General features: G+C 31.7%; 1 protein-coding gene across 3 annotated transcripts; it reads left to right on the top strand.

Moving 5' to 3' along the window:
• Window positions 1-2,700: 2,700 nt before the first annotated feature.
• On the top strand, window positions 2,701-18,862 carry bbx (bobby sox). 3 transcript variants are annotated; one of them, XM_088181511.1, is made up of 4 exons: window positions 2,701-2,950; window positions 16,084-16,271; window positions 16,356-16,437; window positions 16,502-18,862. In XM_088181511.1, exons 2-4 carry the CDS (start codon window positions 16,093-16,095, stop codon window positions 18,116-18,118), a joined length of 1,878 nt encoding a protein of 625 aa, XP_088037637.1. In that variant the 5' UTR covers window positions 2,701-2,950; window positions 16,084-16,092; the 3' UTR covers window positions 18,119-18,862. The 3 variants fall into 3 exon arrangements, with proteins under 3 accessions (XP_088037637.1, XP_088037636.1, XP_088037638.1); XM_088181510.1 differs by having other exon boundaries at window positions 16,081-16,271; XM_088181512.1 differs by having other exon boundaries at window positions 2,942-3,110; window positions 16,081-16,271.
• The last annotated feature ends 2,305 nt before the right edge of the window (window positions 18,863-21,167 follow it).

The following is a 21,167-nucleotide window of genomic DNA, read 5'->3' as shown; positions in this document are numbered from 1 at the left end:
AAATATGTTTTATCTCGTAACTTAGAACACATAACAATCTCAATTTAGATACAATAGAGAGATCTAGCAAATACAGGTATAGGATCATCCGCAATTAAGCAAATAGCATTTCTTATAGCATTAAAACAAATTTAAAAATAGATCATTTTCATTTATATCGTTTTTAGCAAATAAAATGTATGGATTTAAGAAAAAAAAATTTGCTACCACCGGACTTTCATTTTGTAATACCAATAGCACCGAGTGTAGATTTTTACCCCAATACTGCTATAACCGGTATTGAAATCCCTTCTTTCAACGCACTTCAGAGAACTTTCATCTTTGACTTGCGAACCATGAGAAACGTTTAATCTTTAAACCAGAAACTATCAAGACCTAAAACTGATCGTTCAGTGAGTATTTAATTTATCACCGATCGACAACTTTTGCAAGAATCGCCAGAGTCATAACTAGAGAGCGTACTGATACGCCGACGCCACCTGTTGCGTTCTGACACCAACGTCGACGCAATCCGACCCGGTCAAACAAGGCAATACCTATCACAGATATTAAAGCAGGTTTTATGTGTATTTTTATTACATAACTTATTAATAGTCGCATAAGAAGAATCGTGAAAAAAGTTATTAGACAACATACATAGTAAGTATGTCAAAAGATGAATCATATCAAGCATAAAAATGGCTTTTCCGAGTATCTTGTTAAGTATCTTGCTATGCAGTTCGGCATGGCAAAATTAACGATCTGTACTATATTGGAAAATATATAGAAATGAATAATAAACCTTATTTATTTATTTATATAATAAACATTATTTTTTAACAAATACCACAGATGACCGAAAAATTGGAAAGTATGTTGCTGATTTGGAAAACCAGAAACTGGTGATAGTTTTTTTAAGCCTTAATTTATAAATTAGTAAAGCGATTACATTATGACTTTTTATAAAAAAAACTGGTACGAGTAATAATAAAAATATGTGCATAATTAATTAAGGCTCGATAAATTTAGGATGAGGCTGTGAATTCGACTTGAGCTGCAAAAAATATGAGTAAAAATTGAATAACTATATGAGAGTTTTCATTTCTAAGAGGTGTTGAACTGTGATAAAAACGGCCTATTCTTGAAAAAAGTGCCAAGAATAACCTACATCACTCAGACGGAAAAAGCAATGCCAAGACACAAGCCAATAAAAGACAGACAACTCAAGTATGGACTTCAAGGTTAAGTCGCTTTTCATTATATTATTATTTTTAAACAATTGCTTATGTTCATAAGTAATAATATGATGAAAAGTTATTTTTACTGAGAAGATTTATGTACCTATATTGCCAATAAAATCCTTTTTGTATTAGATGATGCACCTGTTCAACATCCAGAATTAGAACGAGTTGCTGGAAGTGTTTGATATTATCACAGTGAGATTTATACTCCCTAACACGGCTCTCCTAATTCTGCTCAAGCACTAGCATGTAACTGTTGTAACTTATGAGAAACTATACCAAATCAATTATCCATAAAAAAAATACATTTGCATATTATTACTTCATTTGAGTAATCAATCTTTTCGCATCATTTACAATTAATTTGCATACTTAACCCTTTGCGAATTATCGCCGTACATGTACGGTGGTCGTTCTTTCGCTGTTTTGAGGTACCCCATATACTTACATAATTGAATAAATAGTAATTAATAAAAAACATTATAATTATATAATATTTTATCTAATTTGAATTAATGTAAATGATTTCTACGGAAAATAATACCAATAAATAAATTAATGTAACAAATAATATTTTATAAGAAATATTGAAAACCTCTGTATGTATTCATATAAAATAAATCCACAAATGCCGAATAATATATAATAAATATGTAAAATAAATTAACAAAATTTAATTTAAAAATAAATTATTAAAACATACTCAATACAAAAAAGTAGTAAAACAATTGAGAATCTCGGATCTTTTTCAATAATTTACTATAAATTCAATGTAAAATAATAATAAATAAATAACAACATAGATAATTACGGAAAAATAGGTAAAATTAACTTACTCCCATGTGTATACTTACAAATTACAAAAGTGTATAAATTAACTCACTACTCAAAAGATGTCTTGTCATAACAAAATTTGAACCGCTCGGTTAATGATTTAATTTGAGTCACCCCGTATTGCATGTGTTTTGTATGAAAATGCTATGTAGTTCTCGACAGCTAATGAAAAAGTTTAACCCGGAAAAACTAACAATTTTCCGATACACTTTTTAGCGACATCTGATACGTTACACGTGTAACTGAATTAGTCAAGCTTCAAACCATTGGTGAATTTAATTCAAATGCATACACGATGGCAGCACCGTCGATTGCCTTGTCACGCCCATTAAAACAAGTTTTGCACGTCATTGAGATAACATTGATACAAAATATGAGAATGGAAACGATGAAACATGACGGTCTCTGTTATTAAATATGCTCATTTTTCTATTCAGCGTCCGATCGTTTGCGAGAAAACAAGGAAAAGCGTTTAAATTTAATGTTTTGCCAATATTATCTGAGGTTTCGAGAATGACATTACCGTCTCGCTTCTAGACGGGCTGACACGTCCCGTCTCACTCTAGCGCGCATCAGTGAGCGGGCAGAGAGGGACGGAGAAGTTTGTGCGTGCGCCTCGAAGCGATAGCAGTCCGTATCAGCTGACAACCAAAGCAAAACAGAAGGTCCGCTACCATCTTGTCAAAATCTGCTCAGTCCGCGTCCATGTAAATAGTTCTGAAATCGCGCTCGATAAGTGCTCCAAAGTATTGTTGCCGCGTCTACCGACGGCCGTGGACGTTCGTAGCGTTCGTTTCATGTCAGCGCGTCCGATTTGTGTTAATATTTCGGGAATGTGTTGCATTAAATGACGTCATGTTCATGATTACACACGTCGCGGAGCCGTCGACCAAAATGTGAGTATAGTCCTTTATTACCTGTCGTCTCGTCCGATGCGGGTCTCACAAATAACAATCCAGCTTTCATTCATAATTCGTTGAAAAAAATATTAACCTTCGATTCGGCTGTGGAAACGCACAACAACATTTTCCTCGTCCTACTCTACTCCGAAACGTCGTAAGTGTCGCATCTTTTTGTTTCCATATTGCGAGCGTTCAATCGTCCGCTCGTTCGGGCGAAAAACGGTTTCGAGAAGCGCGATTATTTTAGAATTTTTCCATGTATTTCGTTCTTCGTCCGAGTTAAATTCGGCGATGAAATGTCGCAAATCAACAGCGTGGCCTTGTACAGTCCGAAGCTGAATTACGCCATTTTGCTTCTCGGTCACTTCTTTCTAGGACGACCTTAACAGGCAAATGCGCGACCTAATCCTCACTTTATTTATTTTTTATTTTTCGCGCACCCACACACGCTCGACTTCGCACACAAAGGAAGCGCAAAGAATGTCAACGAGCGTATGTGTGCCGCGGTGCCCTTGAAATCGATGCAATATCTTCCATGCCACTTGACGCCTGGGAAAAAACACTTTCGCTCACAATTCGATCGCTCGAAACGAGAAAGTTTTCGTGTGCGTAAATGTGGGACGCTAATCGGTTTCGCAATACGGCCGCATTTTCCGCTTATTTTAATTTATTTCAATACACGTTCGATATCATAAATTAATAGTGTCACGTGACCGATTCGTCTCGCAATTGATCGTGTTAAAGTTCGCGCATCTATCGCTGCTGTGACGAGAGAAAACGAATGAAAATGTCATACATATTATAATACGAATTGTCGCCATATTGGCCAGCAGTCGTCAACCGTCGGTTTTCGTATTTGAATAAATAGATTGCGCAATCTGAGATCGAATGTGGCGCCGCCTATTGAGGCGACGTTCGAAACTTAATTATCGCTCTGCTTATACACATATTATTGAGCGATAAAATACTATCGTTTTCTTTTCGTCTCGCATCGTTACGGCTGTTTTTTATTTGTTTTTTTATTTTATTTCTTCGAAACGCTGTGAAAACTGCAGAAAATTCTAGACGCCGCACAGTGGGGTAAAATCGTCGTTCAAAAAAGATCAAATATAATTAGGTCGGAAGATTCAGAGTGCATTGTAACGTTTAGTCATCGATATGTATGATGTTGAAAAGATGACTTATGAATGCAAATAACAGATAATGTTGTAAACATTGCATAAAATCAACATTATAATTTGCTTATTAATTTGAGCTAAATTTCCATACTTCCTTGTCTATTTATATGCAATCATTCGTCACTTTTCTACTTTTTTTAACATTTTCATTTGGTATTAACTAGAACTTTTCGAGTCAATTGCTACTATCTACATATATATATATTGTATATGAATGCTATCTCTATAGTATATAGTCTAAACTACAAATACTATAAATTAAAAGCATGAATCAATGATGCAAAGTTTAATTAAACATTTGATAATATAATAGTCTCACAAATATGTTATAATAATTTAGATCAGTGGTCGCTTAACTAAATGATCTAACTTATACCAACTTTCAAAGGTTAAAAATCACAGTTCAGACAAAATACGCTGAGAAAAAGTAGTACTTCGTTTGTTGTGTAATTTTATTTTTATTTTAAAAAAAATGATTTTATTTTATTGTGTTCATGTCCATTTAACATATTCGCTGCTATCTTCAAATTATGGTATTCCATAAAATAATTACTGCAAATAGGTGCAGTCGCGCATGCGTATTTCTATTTATAGACACGTCTGCAATATGCAAGGCCAAAATTACGCCAAGGGAGGTAAATGCACGTTCACGCATTAGTCATTAATTATTTGAATAACTTTATTTTTCACATTTATTAAAAATTACAAATGAGTTTTTAATCAAAAGTTTTTTCAAAAATTACCTCGTTCGGGCCCACAACGTGCCTGGCGCGTTGTATGCATCACTGTGTAAAAGTAAACGCGCTTTTTATGAATCTTGAAGTGTACTTTTTGTACTTACAAAAAAAAACTTTATTGCATACAATCAAAAACAACATCGTCCGGGCCTACAACGCGCCTAGCGCGTTGTGGGCCCTATGTAAAAGTGAAAGCGCTAAGCGCGGTGCTAGTGGTATTTGTTTAGTCTAGTTTAGTTTAGTTTATAATAAAAACAATGAGTAAATAATACCATTTTCATGAAATCAATAGAAAATGCTCATAAACTAAGAAACGCTTCAAAAAGCATTGAAAAAGACGCAAAATATCAACTAACTGAAGGTAGAATCAAAAATTAGAGTGCTTGCAAAAGTTCTGAACAGCTTAAAACATCTAAGAAAATCGAAAAAGCTTAACATATGGATAACAAACAAAAAATCGCCGTTACAACGTATATTTTGCGCTTTTTACGCTTCAAAAACGATGCGGTTGAACACAATGATTGAACAAAAATAAAGCTTTAAAGCATTTTGCGAAACAAAAATTAGATCAAAAGAAAATTATTGTTACTTTTTAATGTATAATTCACTACAAACATCCGGTGAGATTTCGACTTTTACCGATTCTAAAATCCCGTCGCGAAAATGCCGCCCCCATGCAAGTGCCGCCCGGGGCGGTCTCCCCCCCCCCCCCCCCCGGCTACCACATTACGGTGGAAACAAACACGTTTCTGATCAACTATCAAGAATCCTACCTTGCTAAAATGTAAACTTGTAAATAAGAAATGCCCACAACCTTTACTATTTCTTGAACCTTGATTTGGTTATCTACCATGACCTTATCGATGTTTTCTTCAGTGATAGCAGTTAAAAACTGTTTCGAAGGTCATCTTCAATACTTGTACTTCCACGTTTAAATTCAGCTGTCTTATTTTTATCCATTGTGTATGAAGGACAAGATGTTCACTAAGTTTCATGAATTTGCTTGGGCGTTACTTAATTTTTGTGCATATATTTGACGTCTATTTTTGGAAAATAAATATTTTCCCCACTTAGAAGTTGATTTTACCCCACTGTGCGCCGTCTGACTTAAACATGAATTAATAATCACGAAAGCGTATCGTCAATATAAGCGCATTTACTAAAAAAAAAGCATAGCTCCGATCAGTTTAAAATGCAACACACACAGACATGTCCGATCAGGTTGGCCAACATTATCGCGACACAGCGATTTTCTCTTGCTCAATCAGGTTGGCCAACTCGGTGAAACTCGTTATCTACATTTAAATAAAACTGATGATCAAATTTAAAATGGGCGATATTATAAAAATGCATAGATACTGTTTCAATTGCCGTTTGCTGCGATAAGACAAGGTCACGTTGTTTGTTCTGCTACAATGGCGATTGCCGATTGAGGTTATCGTTTATTAAAATAATTGATTTAGTGTCATTATCATAATATATTATGATATGTTTGAAAAACAACCTTTTTATATAACATTTTAATATAGCGATTTGAACTTTCATCGACGGCACTAATTTAAGTGCGTTAACGATCGATTAAAAATTAATATCAACCGCCATCTTGAAGGCTAACGACTGTGCAAGAGAGAGGCTAAAAACAATGCGTTCGATATGCGTGTACTAATTGAACTCGAGTACATGGCTGGACCTAGAAGCTTTAGCGCTTCGACCAAAAATTAAAATAGCTCAATAAAAATATATGTTATATATATTTTTAAGTTAAAAATTAATATTTTACCTGTGGCGTAAATGTTGCCGAGCAGCGATTTTTTTTACAATTTTGCTACATTAGTTTTAAAATATTTGATTTTTTAATTTTTAATTTCCAGCGTTCCCTCCACCTTTCTTCCAAAGCTGCCCCAGGCCGCATACTTCTCTGGTTGACCCTGCTCACATTTCAAAAAATACGTGTTTTCAGTAATTACAGTAAACGTGATTATGTTATCGATTTAGTGTCACCTTTGCCGCTTAAAGCGAAAACAATATATGTTTTTAAAGAGACGGAAGTATTATTTTATATATCAGTGATGGCTAAATTATTGTTAAATGCAGTCTAGTTGATATTTAAAAAATACTCAGTGGGGGAAAAATATTTAAAATCCTATTGAAGTAATTGTTAGAAATGAATATTAAATATTTTAATTTTTACTATGATTGCTTTAATGCAAGACTATTTTTAAATAATAATTTATATTGGGTCAAAAAACTTGTCCTGGTCTAGATATTATGGTGTTTATTTATTTATTTAGTTACATATTTTTAAGCCCACGTACTGCGTTATCTGCGTCTATAATATCCAGTCGTCTTCAATGATAAGGTTGAACTCGGATGCTGTAGATGACAATAGACGTGAAGAGGGAAGCGACTGTTCTCGGCCAATAGTCGGCGTAGCTCTTCTTGATGCTACTCGGAGGAACTATTATGTTCCAAGTCGGATCCATCAGATGGAAGTTATTGTCGAATTGAGAGCGAATTTTGAGCGGAAATTCTTTGCTCATTCACTCACAGTGACATTAGATTTGTTTATTTTTGTCTGCTTTATTATTATAATATTTGCATATCATGACTAGAAAACTTTGCAACCTCGCATTCCACTCATTCTTACTTAATCTGACATTTCAATTGTGATTTTTGTCAATGTAATACATTTGCCTTTGTATTTGTAAAGGCCCAGGGCGGCCGTTTGTCTTGCTTTTTTGCCATTTTGTTAGTTGCACTTTTAACGCGTGTGTGATAAGTGTTTTTCTCACGGTCAATGCGTAAATTTAAGCTTTTACCTTTCCAGTTGTCAATTTCTTCAGACTTTGAATGTGTGTGTGACATAACTATGGAACACCTAGAGCAATTTAAACCAAAATTGGAACACATATGACATACTATCTGAAAAAAATACTATGGGGGCTAAACATCCCAAGCCCCCTTGAGGGGGGTGGTTACATAAAAACCGATATTGCTGTCGAATCCATATTTTTACGGTCGTTGAGATGAATAGTGACACTCTGAAAGCCGTTTTAGTTTAATTTAACTCCCCATCGACATGGGGGGGGGTGAAAAGGGGAGAGAAGTTAACTGTCAAAAATGACCTAGATTAGTGTCGAATCAGTAGTTTACAGTTGAAATTAAATAATAGAAGAGTTAATAAAACATACTAATACAAAATAGTAGTAAAATAAATCAAAGCAATAAAACGTGGAAAAATACATAAAATTACCTCACTTGTGTAAAAATAAATTAAAAAACGTGTATAAATTAACTCACTTATCAAAGGGTTAGTGAGAGAATATAAATATTTAAATAAATATTAAAATCAACTAGTATAGGTATAAAATATTGCATCATGAAGCTACATCTACGGAGTTGAGGCCGTTTATTTATAGAAAAAATAGATGCAGATTCTCAGATACGTTGCTTAATGCATTCATTTTCTAGAAAGTGTTTGGGCCACACTAACTTTAGTATTATATAATCAAAATATTGCACATTTTCATTTATAATTTTCTAAAAATAAATTAATTAAATTCAGTTTTTTTACTCTTAAACTATTATTTTTCTTTCATCGTGTTATGTACTTAGTAACAGAATACATGAAAATGCCTGAAAATCTTGAATTCATGTGCATTTGCACCTTATTTTACATTCATACTCACGCGGATAACTAAAAATGTTTTTGGGTCAACAACTTAACTACTTCTGATGTATATAATAACCCAGAAATATCAAAACGCTATTTATTACTATGATATTATAAAAGCTTGTGGCTATCATACAAATAAGTAATTATTAGCTACAACATGTTTGAATCAATATTTACTTATGACATTATATTCTAAGGAAATTGTTGGTTACGCTAACTGATATATTATTTGATCATACATATTTTAGATTATACTAAAATTTCAATTGCTTTATTTATTATACTTGTATGTACTCTACCATAAAACTAAATAAATAGCATCCAACATAAATCTAACCTTTATCACAAGATAGCATTCGCGTTTATAATAATATACTTTTATAACGATTTTTAAAGACAGGTATAAACAGAAGCCGTACAATAGTATTCGTCAAGTACACAACGACGACGATAATATTATTATTATCAGAATTTTAAAGTACAGTAATATATAATGAATAATATAACGTTTGTTCTGCTCGAATGAATCGTTGTTGTTCGAAGACCACACGTATCCTGATTCATGCAATCATTATTCCATACAATATATTTATTAATTTTATCGAATGGACAATATGAATCTATTTATACGTATCCCTTATTAATATTTACGGTTACACATCACACCGCGTTATCTATGTACTAATGTACATGTGGATTGTATGAACCAGTTGATTGCATTCCGAACAAGACCCAAATGTGTTCACGATTTTAAGACAGCTAAGTGACAGCTTATCAGTAACCTCAGGATGTCATTAGTGACATCGTTAAACAAACATTTCCCTTGTGTAAAAGTATACATACATGTAATTGATATTTTTTATGAATCTTAGAATGATTATTTCTCTTACTGTAAACACAAGCATACTTATTTATAGTACCAATTATATTGTTATGACTGTGATTAAGGAAATAATGAAATTATATACATATGTATATTATTTATTAATGTAGCTATAAGCTAATTTTTACATTTAAACTAAATATTACTTATTATAAACATTAACGTAAATTAAGTACAAAGTTTGCATAATATGTGCAGTTGTGTTTTCAAAGATGGGGTTGAACTTTTGAGATTCGTGTGGCTTCATAGCTGAATCTGGTCGACGGCCGGAGTGGGAAGCCGCTGCATTTTCAGGCTCCGATTTGGAGTAGCACCGTTTGATATGAGTTAGGCTAAACTCTCGTGTATTCCAAGTCGGATGCGAAGCGTTTGTTCCTGATGTATATCTCCAATAGAGGTAGATTCAGTGAGGCATTGCTCTGACTTATATACCCTTGGACGTTCCTTCCACTTCTTAATCATCTAGCAAATGCGATGATTCGGACCGAAACATACTAGTTGCTATTGATAGATTGATTCAAAAATTGTTGAAATTTCTAATTATGTAATTCTGTCGAATGCAGGTCTGAGCTTGTACTTGTAACGTATTCCTTTGCATTCCGTACCGACCATCGCATTGTTCAGGTAGTCCCGCTCAGTTTGTATAGCGCTGACGAGAAAACAATATTGTTTTAGAAAGTACAAATGATACAAATAAAGCTTTTAACAAGTCCATTGTTGTGTTCTTAACAATCAAGAGTGATCCCGACATATTATATTTATTTTATTTCTCTGCTCAGAAACTTGATCTCTTTAAAAAGTTTGCTCTTAAAAAGTTCAAAAGACACAACTAAATCATTAAGTTTAATGAAACACTTTTCATGACAAATTCATTACCTATATCTTATTTACAATATTTTTTAGATTAACTTTAAATCACTTTCTCAGTACCAATAATTTGCGTTACTATACTATGTACATATATTGATCCGTAAATTTAATATGAATATTATCAACCCTAATTTAATATATTGATGCATTCTCTGACTAATATATTTTTCACTAAAATGTTTTTATTTTTTATTTATATGTTTTTATTATAAATCTGACCATCAAGACTTTACAGGTTTCCCCAATGCGTAATAATGCCCATTAAAAAAATATTTCACTCGATGTTTTCAATTTTATAATTATGTGGTGTATACTTTAGGACTTCTTTCGATACACCGAATAAATTTGTATTTTATCGTTTCAAAGGCTAAAATATAAAAGCACTGTTACAGTCATATTTTTATTTCCTTCTCAATGGCTTCAATCCAATTATTATAGAGCTATTCTCAGAATTCTCCGCAAAATATTAATTAAACGCAAACAACATATTACAACATATTTTTCATTAGCTAATCCCATACTGTGGTGTACATCGAGTGTACATGACGTCTGTTGCTCTCTATAACTATCTCAAATATAATGTTCATATTTTAGTTATTCCTCCACGATACACTTACATATTGAATTATATACAAGTAATTATCTGAAGAAACAAAAAAGTCAACAAAATCTGGTATCAAATCACTGATACAGTCAAACGTATGTGTCGCCATTTAAATTAGTGATTTTCGCGTACAGAGGTATTTAATTGGATTTTTTAATATAATTCTTATAAATTAATATTGTGTTGTACCTTTAATTTGGTTCCGTGAATATTGCGCACTGCAAAAATTTTGATTATAAATTATCAATTTACACATATGTATATCTATATTTAAAAATACGTCAAAAATAATGTCTTTATATAACGGATGTTAATATGATTTTAATTTAAAATATCATGTTAAAAAAACATTTCACAATTGTATTAGTAATTTAATATATTAGTATGATACGCTTATATTTCCTATAACTACACAAATTTTTACTTAAAAATAGAGTAACATATAAAGCAGCTAGAATTAAAATTAAAATATATTTGACATTCAAACAATCACCTGTGTTTAGATATTTCGCTGTGTGGAATTTTCGTGTTCGCAATTTTCGCTTACGCAATAATCCGGTAATCCTTTAATTTCTACACTTATACATAATTTTGATGTACAATGCATTTACTGGTTTTCAGCACTTATATTACAATAATGGTTACGTCGTAACTTTATTTTGAAATAATAGAGTTTTTCCAATTTTCAAGCACTTTTTTTATATGTACAGTTAGTATGCATCTGCGGATCGCGTGGATTTTTTTTAACCTTTCGTTCCCACTCTCATTTATTTAATTAATTTTAGTATATGCTATATTGTATTTATTGCACATACGTTCTTTAGGGTATTTTAACCGATAATATTTTGATTTCATTATATATTACTAAAAAACATGCATTTTTCTGAACTCAAAAATCAAGAAAATCATGCCGTCGCCATCACGATTTTATTGCTTTTGTCGTGAATTTTTGACTTCTGAGAAGTGATAATTGTTTTTGCGCCCTCCTATTAACTAAAATTCGGTTTGAACACACTTTGACTAATACTCTCAAATCAAAAGTCCGTAGTAATATCGGTAAGAATAGCATCATATTTTTAAAACATATTGTAATATCGAATTGCAGACAAAATATGGAATAATATGAGAGATACGACATATGTTTGTACTTCATCTTCTTCTGCTTATTTTTCCCTGAGAGTTGAATTAGCTTAGTTAGTATTTTGAACTTGACCTAATAAATGTTCTAAAACTATAATTAGTTTAAAACTTTTACTAGGTTCGGCTTGGGTTTGAGCAGCAAATGTAAGTTTCGCAACTGACAAATTAAGTTTCAAAGAAATTTTAGAGAAGCATATAATTCAAATAGTCAGTTATATTATATTTTCGCTAGTATAAATAGTGAAAATGTATTTGGATTTCGCTAGAAAAAATATTACTTTACTGAAAAATACACATTCGCTGTAGCAATAATACATCGCATGTAAATAAATAATGTTAAGTAGATAAATTATATTTTCACTAGTAAAAATATATATCTACCGGTGAAAATATATTGCGATACAATTTCACTGAATTGACATATTTTTTTAAATATTTTCGGGATAGATTCGAAACTGTCTTTAGATTATCATTGAGGGATAACGCGAGAATTTCTGGTTTAGAACCAGTCGGGGGGGGGGGGGGTAAAAGTTTCCAGTCAGTGGTAGTTTTTTTAATTTTTTTTATTTTATTAACACATTTCAAGAATGACATGCATTATTCTGACCAGATTGAAGGGGGGAATTCCCCCCTTTAAAATTTAACCGCTCTGCAAACGCGTAATAGAATTTAATATTTAAATCAAATATATTTTACTTATTATTCTTCAACGATCCGCTACTGATTGCTACAATGCCCAATGTTTTCTACATAATGTGTTTTTTTTATTTCATTGTTTTTGTATAGCTAATGCTATTATCTCAAAATTTACATATTCGCTGTAATAAAATTAAATAATGACCGATAGTTTATTTTTATGACCAAACAGTAATAATTATTACAGTGCCAATTTTTCTCTACTTTATTTTAAATATAAATGAGCAGCGGCTCGTGGTGGGGTTTGGCGCTGTTATATTTATAAAAGTATGAAAGTGTTTATATATGTTATAATCTATATATAAAAAGTTTTTATAACCTGCTAGTAAAATCTCAACCTTAAACCTGCACAATGGAAAGACCGTGATCTAGTGCCACATAATTTCGCAAAACCAAAGACATGGCAATCAAGGTTACGGCTACAATATGTATACGTACGTTGATCTGCAATTATACATTACTATTTAGCTTTATTAATAATTTTATTTTTTTATATAATACATTTTATTTCATTATATGTATAATACATCATTATCAGAAAATATATTTTTTCCGCTCATAAATAAACTGAGCTCGGTATTTAATTTAAAATTAATTTGACTGTGTTGCCATCAGCAATAAATGTACATATTGCATAACGCCTCCTCTTTTATACAATAATATAATTATTGATCGAAACAACTATCTACGTTATATTAAATAAATGTTTATATATCATTTCATCGCGATAAGAATAATTTTCCTAAATGAAATTCAAGGTCAAAGTGGCGAACGAGCACTTCGAATGCACATTACGTTCGCTTAGTGATAATAAAATTGTGCATATTGGCCGCATGAACTCCCGCTGCGTATAGGACTATAGTGCTGGATTCGTTTTACTGTAAATCTCGATCTTGTTTGAGCAGCTGACCGGCAACTGTTAATGCGGCCAAACAAAAATGGTAAAGTACGTGTGAACGACTTCAATAAAAGCACGACAGCATAAACAAACGTACATACACATAAACATATGCGATTATATGATGAATAATGAGACAGAGTTGCCACTGTGAAATATTTTTTTACATTATATTTAGATGCAAATTTAAGGGGAAATATATTTTTATCTATGTTTATATTTCAGTATAATAAACAAATGTTCAAGCACTCGCCAAAAAAATTATGTGAATAATAAAAACTATTGTACTACGTCAACTGAAGAAATGTCGAATAAGAGGTCAATTGAGAATTCAAGATGTGAGATGCATTTTTGACCCGCTTGTATATATTTATGCTAATGTTAACGATGAGGGTCGGGGTTTGATAGTTTTTATAATTCAACATAAAAATTCGCATTCACTTAATTTACATAAACGCATTATTTTATGTTTATTTACATAGGTGCATTGTCAGTGTTCATAAACCCCAAAGGGGAGTGACCGCGATGTTTTTCACAAAGATCATATCAATCGATTAATATCTAATAATAAACATTAATTTTATATTACATTAGTTTTTTTTTAGTTTCTCGTTTTCATGTTTTTTGTCATATTTTATTGGAATAAAATTAATTGCGCGTATTAAGTAAATTTAAAGCTAAACTTTAAGCTTTAAACCATACATAAACGGTAAACCCTAGTTAATTTCATAATACTCTTCGCGCGACATGCGATCCTAATACTATGGTACAGTCTGCCCAAGATGTGAACGCTCATCGATATAGTATTGGTGAGAAATATTTTAGTGTGACCATGTAAAATTACACGTTCAATTATTTTTTCCTTTTTTAATTTAATTTGTTAAGAAAAATATAAAATATCACTTTATTGCTTATTTTGTTTATTTATATACATATTTAACTCAAAAACATGAGAGCAGTTTTGGAATCACTCCAGGTTGAATATCTGTTTAATATAATATTTTTTAAAATACTAATAGAATATTACAGGAATTGTTTTATTGATTACAAAATACCACAACATGACAATAATTTATAATAAATATATAACAAATTATAATTTTTAATTCAATTTCCAACGTATAGCCTTCCGACCCTTAAAACAGCCCTGATTTAGTATTGATAACGTTCATAAATCGGTGTAACCAAATTCATGGAGAACTGTATATGTATGCATGCATGTGTACACGCACTCTTATTTCCAACACAACGATGATGAGTGTTAACATCTTGGATAGACTACACTGCCATCGTTCTTCGTACAATGGTGAATATTTTTATTAGATTTTTATTTAAACTTTGCATGTACAAACGTATGTTCTAAAATGATTATTAAGCTTAAATAATAGATTTTTAAAGTAAAAAATGTGATTTATCTTTTTGTAAAAGTATTTTACTTTTATACTTTTTGCAAAAGTAATGCCTTTTTTATCGCTTCAACAATTCTCACTTAATATTGTTATGAGAATGTCTTAATATGAATGCTAGATAACTGAGCGTTTCCACTGCAATGACACAATTAATTGCTTTTGATGTGGATTCTAAACAGGGACCACCCCCCTTTGAATTTTGCTAAAAATATTAATGTCATTTAATGAAATACTATAAATCCTAATGAAATGTTGATATAAAAAAGGACCACTTACTGGCCAACTTTTGCCCCATCCCCCTGAAAAAACTGAAATGACGTCCCTGCTTTAAACCCAAACTTATTTTATATTTGTAGTCTTGAGTCCAAATCTCAATTTTGAATGAATTAAATATATACAATACACCATAATCAATAATAAACATATGATTGAAAAATATGTTTTTGTATTTTATAAAAAAGCAAACATGTTTGTCCGAAATTTGCGAAAACAAAAAATCTAAGAATTTTGCCTATATCATAAAATAAGTATGAAACAATATTTTATATATATATTGAATTACCTTATAATATACAATGTACTTAAATAGAATAATACTTTTACCTAAAAATAAAATTTATAATAATAATTATTGAATTGTATTGATATTTAAAAATATTATTGTGGTATTTTAAATACTGATAAGGAAAGTGTGCACGTTATCTATAGCTATTTATGTAAGATAAAAAATAACATTTTTTTATCATATTTAAATTTTGATTATATCCTTTATCGGTAAATAAATGATTATACTTTAGCATATTCGTCATTACAGCAATATTTCTAAAACCCTCATTATGCCTGTTTATATATTTATAAAGACTATAAAGCGTGTGTTTGATATGAACTTTAGTGATAAGGTAATCATTATCGTCAAATGTGGCCATTCACCTTTAACATTATTAATCAACAAGATGAATATGCTCATCTTGTTTATGATTCAACTAATAATTGCTAGAATAATCCTGATAATTGTTATTATTGTTTTCTTCAGTAGAACATCATCATGACGGAGACACAAGAACTACCGTCCGTTCCAACTGAAAATAACAAACAATATGAGGGAAGCAACGACGCCGATATGGAGCCGTCGCACCATGCAAGGAGGCCCATGAATGCATTCCTCATCTTCTGCAAAAGGCATCGGAGTGTCGTCAGAGATAAATATCCCAATCTCGAGAACAGGTATACTGCTTATAAAATATATATATATATATATATTGATAAATAAAGCGTCATTTAATTACGCATTATATTACCAATTCATAGATCAATCACAAAAATACTTGGCGAATGGTGGGCAAACCTTGACAAAGATGAAAAGGCTTGCTACACAGGCCTTGCTAAACAGGTAAATTGTATAAAATAAATGAGTAAGTGTACATTTTAATAATGGTATTTTTTATTGCTTTCAGTACAAGGATGCTTTCTTTAATGCTCACCCTGATTTCAAGTGGTACAAGCTACCGGCGCCTCCGCTCCGAACTTTTGCAACTCGCCCTTGCAACACTAACGTCAATTCAAATTACTTGGATCAAGAAAACGTTTCCAATGATTCTTCCGACGGCAAAGTCAAGCCGACTAACAATAACAACATCATCAAAGTTAACTATAATCCGTCTACGTCTAAGAACCGCGCGATGTTCACCCCCGGTAAGCTGGCGGACGAAACTCAGATGGGAGGACTCAGCAGTCTCATATTGACGAAGGACCCCGACGATCCGGACGCAGACAGTGAATACTTAAAAACAAACTGTGATCTAAGCAAATCGACGGTAACTAGTTCGATTAACCATAACAAGAATGAAAGTAGCACAATAAATTATACAATCACCGGTCCTCCGAAGAAGCGACCCTTCATCGAACCGAACGACGGTGTTGCAAAAGAAGATGAAAACTCCTGTGATATTAAACTTCGTAAGTTACAAGACGAGCTATCCGAAACGAGCCGCGTGTTTCAACTATCATACGACAACAACAAAAAGGATGATTATGAAGAATTGAATAGGAAAGACTACGGAGGTGGCAATTCTCACGGCCACGATAAATTCAGACATTTTTTCATTCAGAACGGTACCAATAATAACAATATTTCTAAAAAGCACCAAAATAATTACCCTTATAGGAAAAATGACTATGAGCAAGAGCAGTGTAAGCCGCCGAGCAAAAGATCGTGCAAAGGGAAGCGCTATCAAGAGTTCATGGCATTCGGAGGCCTTATGGTAAATAAACGTTCTAAGCGAGACGATGTCAAATATTCTAATTCGCCTGAACCGACACATACGTGGAAATCTTACGAAGAATATACGAACGAAAATACTCAAAAGTCCATTGAGCTCATTAACGAAAATAAAAATAATATTCCTAAAAGTGCCTATAATGATATCAATGATATCGACGATACCGGACAAAATACCTTATATTGCGATGAAAATTCGCTCGACCAATCGAAAGACTCTGATAATAAAATGAATAAAGTTTTTAAAGCGTCGGACTTCGATCTCGACGCTAAAATCAAAGCGTTGCCTTCATTAAGCCTTGAAAAATTCCAACAGAAAAAGAGGGAAAATAAAAAACGTAGAAAAAACATGTCCTCTTCTAAGCACAAAGATTACAAGCCGCATCTATCGACACATTTTAACTCGACTGCTACTCTGTACCAACCCACAGACCATTCTAAAACGCCGAAACCAATCGATATGAAAAACCATACTCATTTCAAAACTTATCAAGCGACTAACATGTCGGAAGATAAAGTACGTCTGGCCGAAGAACACAAATCGGTCATAATAGGAAGCAGGAAGAGGAAACCCAGAAAGTTCAGCATCACCAGGCTGGACGTGAATTCTCCGATGAAGATGCAACAAATGAACATTGAATCGGCCAAAATTATATATACGAACGACGCACCAATCGTCAAGACTACCTCAAATTTCATAATTCCGGACCAAAACCCTCACATGGCTGCGGACATATGTGGCTTAACAGCGTTAGCTGAAGCAGCTGAAGTAGCTGCCAAAATACAAAACTAGTATAAAACAATTTATATATCTTAAGATTTTATTTTTATCATATGTAGTTTTTTTTATAGATTAAGTCTCATTTATCCAAAAATTATAATTTAAGTAAAAAAGTGATATATACATAAACCTTGTAATGTTTGCGTATATTTTAAATGAATTTATTATACCTTAGTTTTAATTTATCCCTAGGTTCATTATTTTTTTCTAATGATATTTTTCATCCGACTTATAATACAAATGTAAACGTTGTGTCATAAATTAATAAATCAATTCATGTTTACCTATAAGAAGCCTTAATATATCTATAAAATTATATTATCACGTAATATATATTTATACACACTAGATGTACTATTTTTTCTATTAATTCTGAGTGCGATGACAAATTGAGTAAAGGTTCAGGGTACATCTTCCATAGCTGCATATACAGTATGCTGTGAATTTTATATTTTTGTACACAATTTATGTAGTCGGATTATGTACATTATATAGACACAATTTTAATAAAATCTATTCACAGTTATTGATGGGTTGATGAGATACATTATGAAAGTTTAATATTACATAGTTAATAAATATTATGTTTTTATTGTTCTTATATGAAGAGTGCTTGGCACATTTATAAATGTCACTATTTATTTTATATAAGATCGCTTTAATATTATCTTGCTATATTTATTTATCAAATGCAAGACTATAACAAGAAAAAAAAACATGTAATATTTCAAAATATATTTATAAATGTTTATAAAACCCATTGTTTTCATTATACACTTCCACTTGATATGTTTTCCTTACTGCTAATACTTTGTAGGCTATTAGTTTATACCTACATTTAATAAAATTAAAATAAGGAATATATTTAATCTAATTTGAAATTTGCATATATCTATTCAGGGCCGTATTAAGACCTTTAAATGCCCTAAGCAGAAGATTTTGGTACCCTTAAAGTAAATTTAATTTTAAAATTTCTATATATATTTTTGTGTGAATATTAAAAAAACTACAAGAAAAACATATTGAATATTGTAAGCGCAATGTAAAACAATATATGATACATACAATTATAATACTCCTTCTTTTTCTCCATCTTTTTCCGAAAATAAGACACTGTCTTACTTTCTTTTTTGGTCCGAAATATGAACTAGGCCTTATTATTGGGAGAGGGCTTACTTTTCATGTACAATAAGTAAATTTATATATTTTCGGTTAATATTTCTTTTTATATAGGAATTTTACATTTATTTCAAATTTATTCGAATACAGTCATCTCATTTTCTTCTGGAACATCGTCATAACTAATCAAATTATGAATTTCATTCTGAATTTCAATCAAGTCCATCTTCTGTTGAATCTTTGGTCCGAATCTCTCATGTCCTGCAATATAGCTATCCTTAAATGAGTATTTCTTGTCTATGTAGCCTCTTTGAAGTGCATTGGAAACACAACATTCAGTTATTTTATCCCATGATTCTTTATCCAATTCACAACTTCTTGTAGACCAGACTTCACAAAATTCCCACGTTGATTTCTCACCATTCTGTTTTCAATGTATTCATTCATTTCCACGCGAAAATTTTCCTTAAAGGGCTGGCTTATTGCGATACCAAGTGTCTGCAGATAGGCAGTCATTCCCGCTGGAATCATATTTTTTTTGTTTCGAATTGTGTGAAGTTTCTGAGTCCTTGATTTTTTTTTATCAACACTTAACTTTTTCGTTTTTCATTCATATTTATAACTTTTTTTCTTAAGAAAATTTAAATTTAAAAAAATGTTTTTTTTTTAAATGTGCGAAATAGCGAATTGTGCGAAAATCGAACGTTCGAAAGACGAGGGCCGCCTGTAAATAGTGTGGCACTGGCAATAATCGCCACATGTTGGCGTTCACCTTATTTTATCTAGGGCTTATTTTCGAGGGAGGGCTTATATTCCAAAAACTCCTGAAAATCACGCTAGGGCTTATTTTCGGAAAAAGACAGTATTAGTTAGTTATTACAATTCTCGACAAAAATATAAATACTAACACTAAGGTAATATCGAACATAATATGTTAAAAGTATAATATGTTAAAAGGACAGGATCAAAAACTCAAATATCAAAATAAAAACTATAATAAATCAAATATATATATATATATATATATATATATATATATATATATATATATATATATATATATTATATAAAGTAAAATATAGAAAGAAAAAAAATCACAAAAATACATATTTATAAATTTCTGAAGCAAGTTTAATAACAAAGAAAAACAATTGCTTAACATTATTTTACGAATCACATAATTAACACATATTGCTTCTGTGGGAGCCTAGATTTGTTATGGCCAAATCTGGTCGGCACTTGAGTAGCACTGGCGTGAAAATATCTCTCTATACTGGCAATCTTCTTGACGTTCGGACACATCGTCTCGCGTCCGCCCTTTTTCAATGTAAATAACTCGTATCATCAATAAAATACTACTGCAACGGCTCAATCTGTGTATAATTGCCACCCGTCACCATCAACTGTCCCTAAACTTCTTTAATCAAAGAAGGTCACAACTAAAAAAACATTTTTGAGATAACATATGCCAAACTTCATATACGAGGGTAGGTCAATAAGTCTTAACAAAACAATATAAAAACATATGTTGCAAGAATGAAAGTACGCGATGGATATTGACAGGTGGTACTTTTAAGAAACAAAGTTGTTTCGATATTACTAGCGTCATCCCTTAGATTTTCTAAAGACATATTGACTTACTCTCTTATATATAACGGGTGACCCAATTCGAATTTTATATGTTGGCAGCACTGTAATTCAGACAGCTGTCTATAAGCACGCGTGTTCAAGGTGGTAAATGGTTGTTTGCAACAACAACTCTTATTCGCTTAATCACGGCTCAACGAATTAAAAATGTTTAATTGCTCTAAAGAAATAACAATTCTACAAGAACTGCGTGTCGAAATTTATGGAAAGATTATGATCAATTTCATTGTCCTAACGAGCGAACAATTTGCAACGTAGTGAAAAAATTTTAAGACACTAGAAATATTGAGGAATA

The sequence above is a fragment of the Plectrocnemia conspersa genome, unplaced genomic scaffold (genome assembly GCF_051122295.1).
Source record: "Plectrocnemia conspersa isolate PC_06_02 unplaced genomic scaffold, ASM5112229v1 ptg000002l, whole genome shotgun sequence".
In the NCBI taxonomy this organism is placed as follows: domain Eukaryota; kingdom Metazoa; phylum Arthropoda; class Insecta; order Trichoptera; family Polycentropodidae; genus Plectrocnemia; species Plectrocnemia conspersa.
The sequence above is the reverse complement of the archived record's forward strand: the minus strand, read 5'-3'. Positions and strand labels throughout refer to the sequence as shown.

Coding starts and splice junctions, on each gene's coding strand:
- bbx (XM_088181511.1), top strand. CDS start 16,093: ATGACGGAGACACAAGAACTACCGTCCGTTCCAACTGAAAATAACAAA. Junction 16,272..16,355: donor TATCCCAATCTCGAGAACAG/GTATACTGCTTA, acceptor ACCAATTCATAG/ATCAATCACAAAAATACTTG. Junction 16,438..16,501: donor ACACAGGCCTTGCTAAACAG/GTAAATTGTATA, acceptor TATTGCTTTCAG/TACAAGGATGCTTTCTTTAA.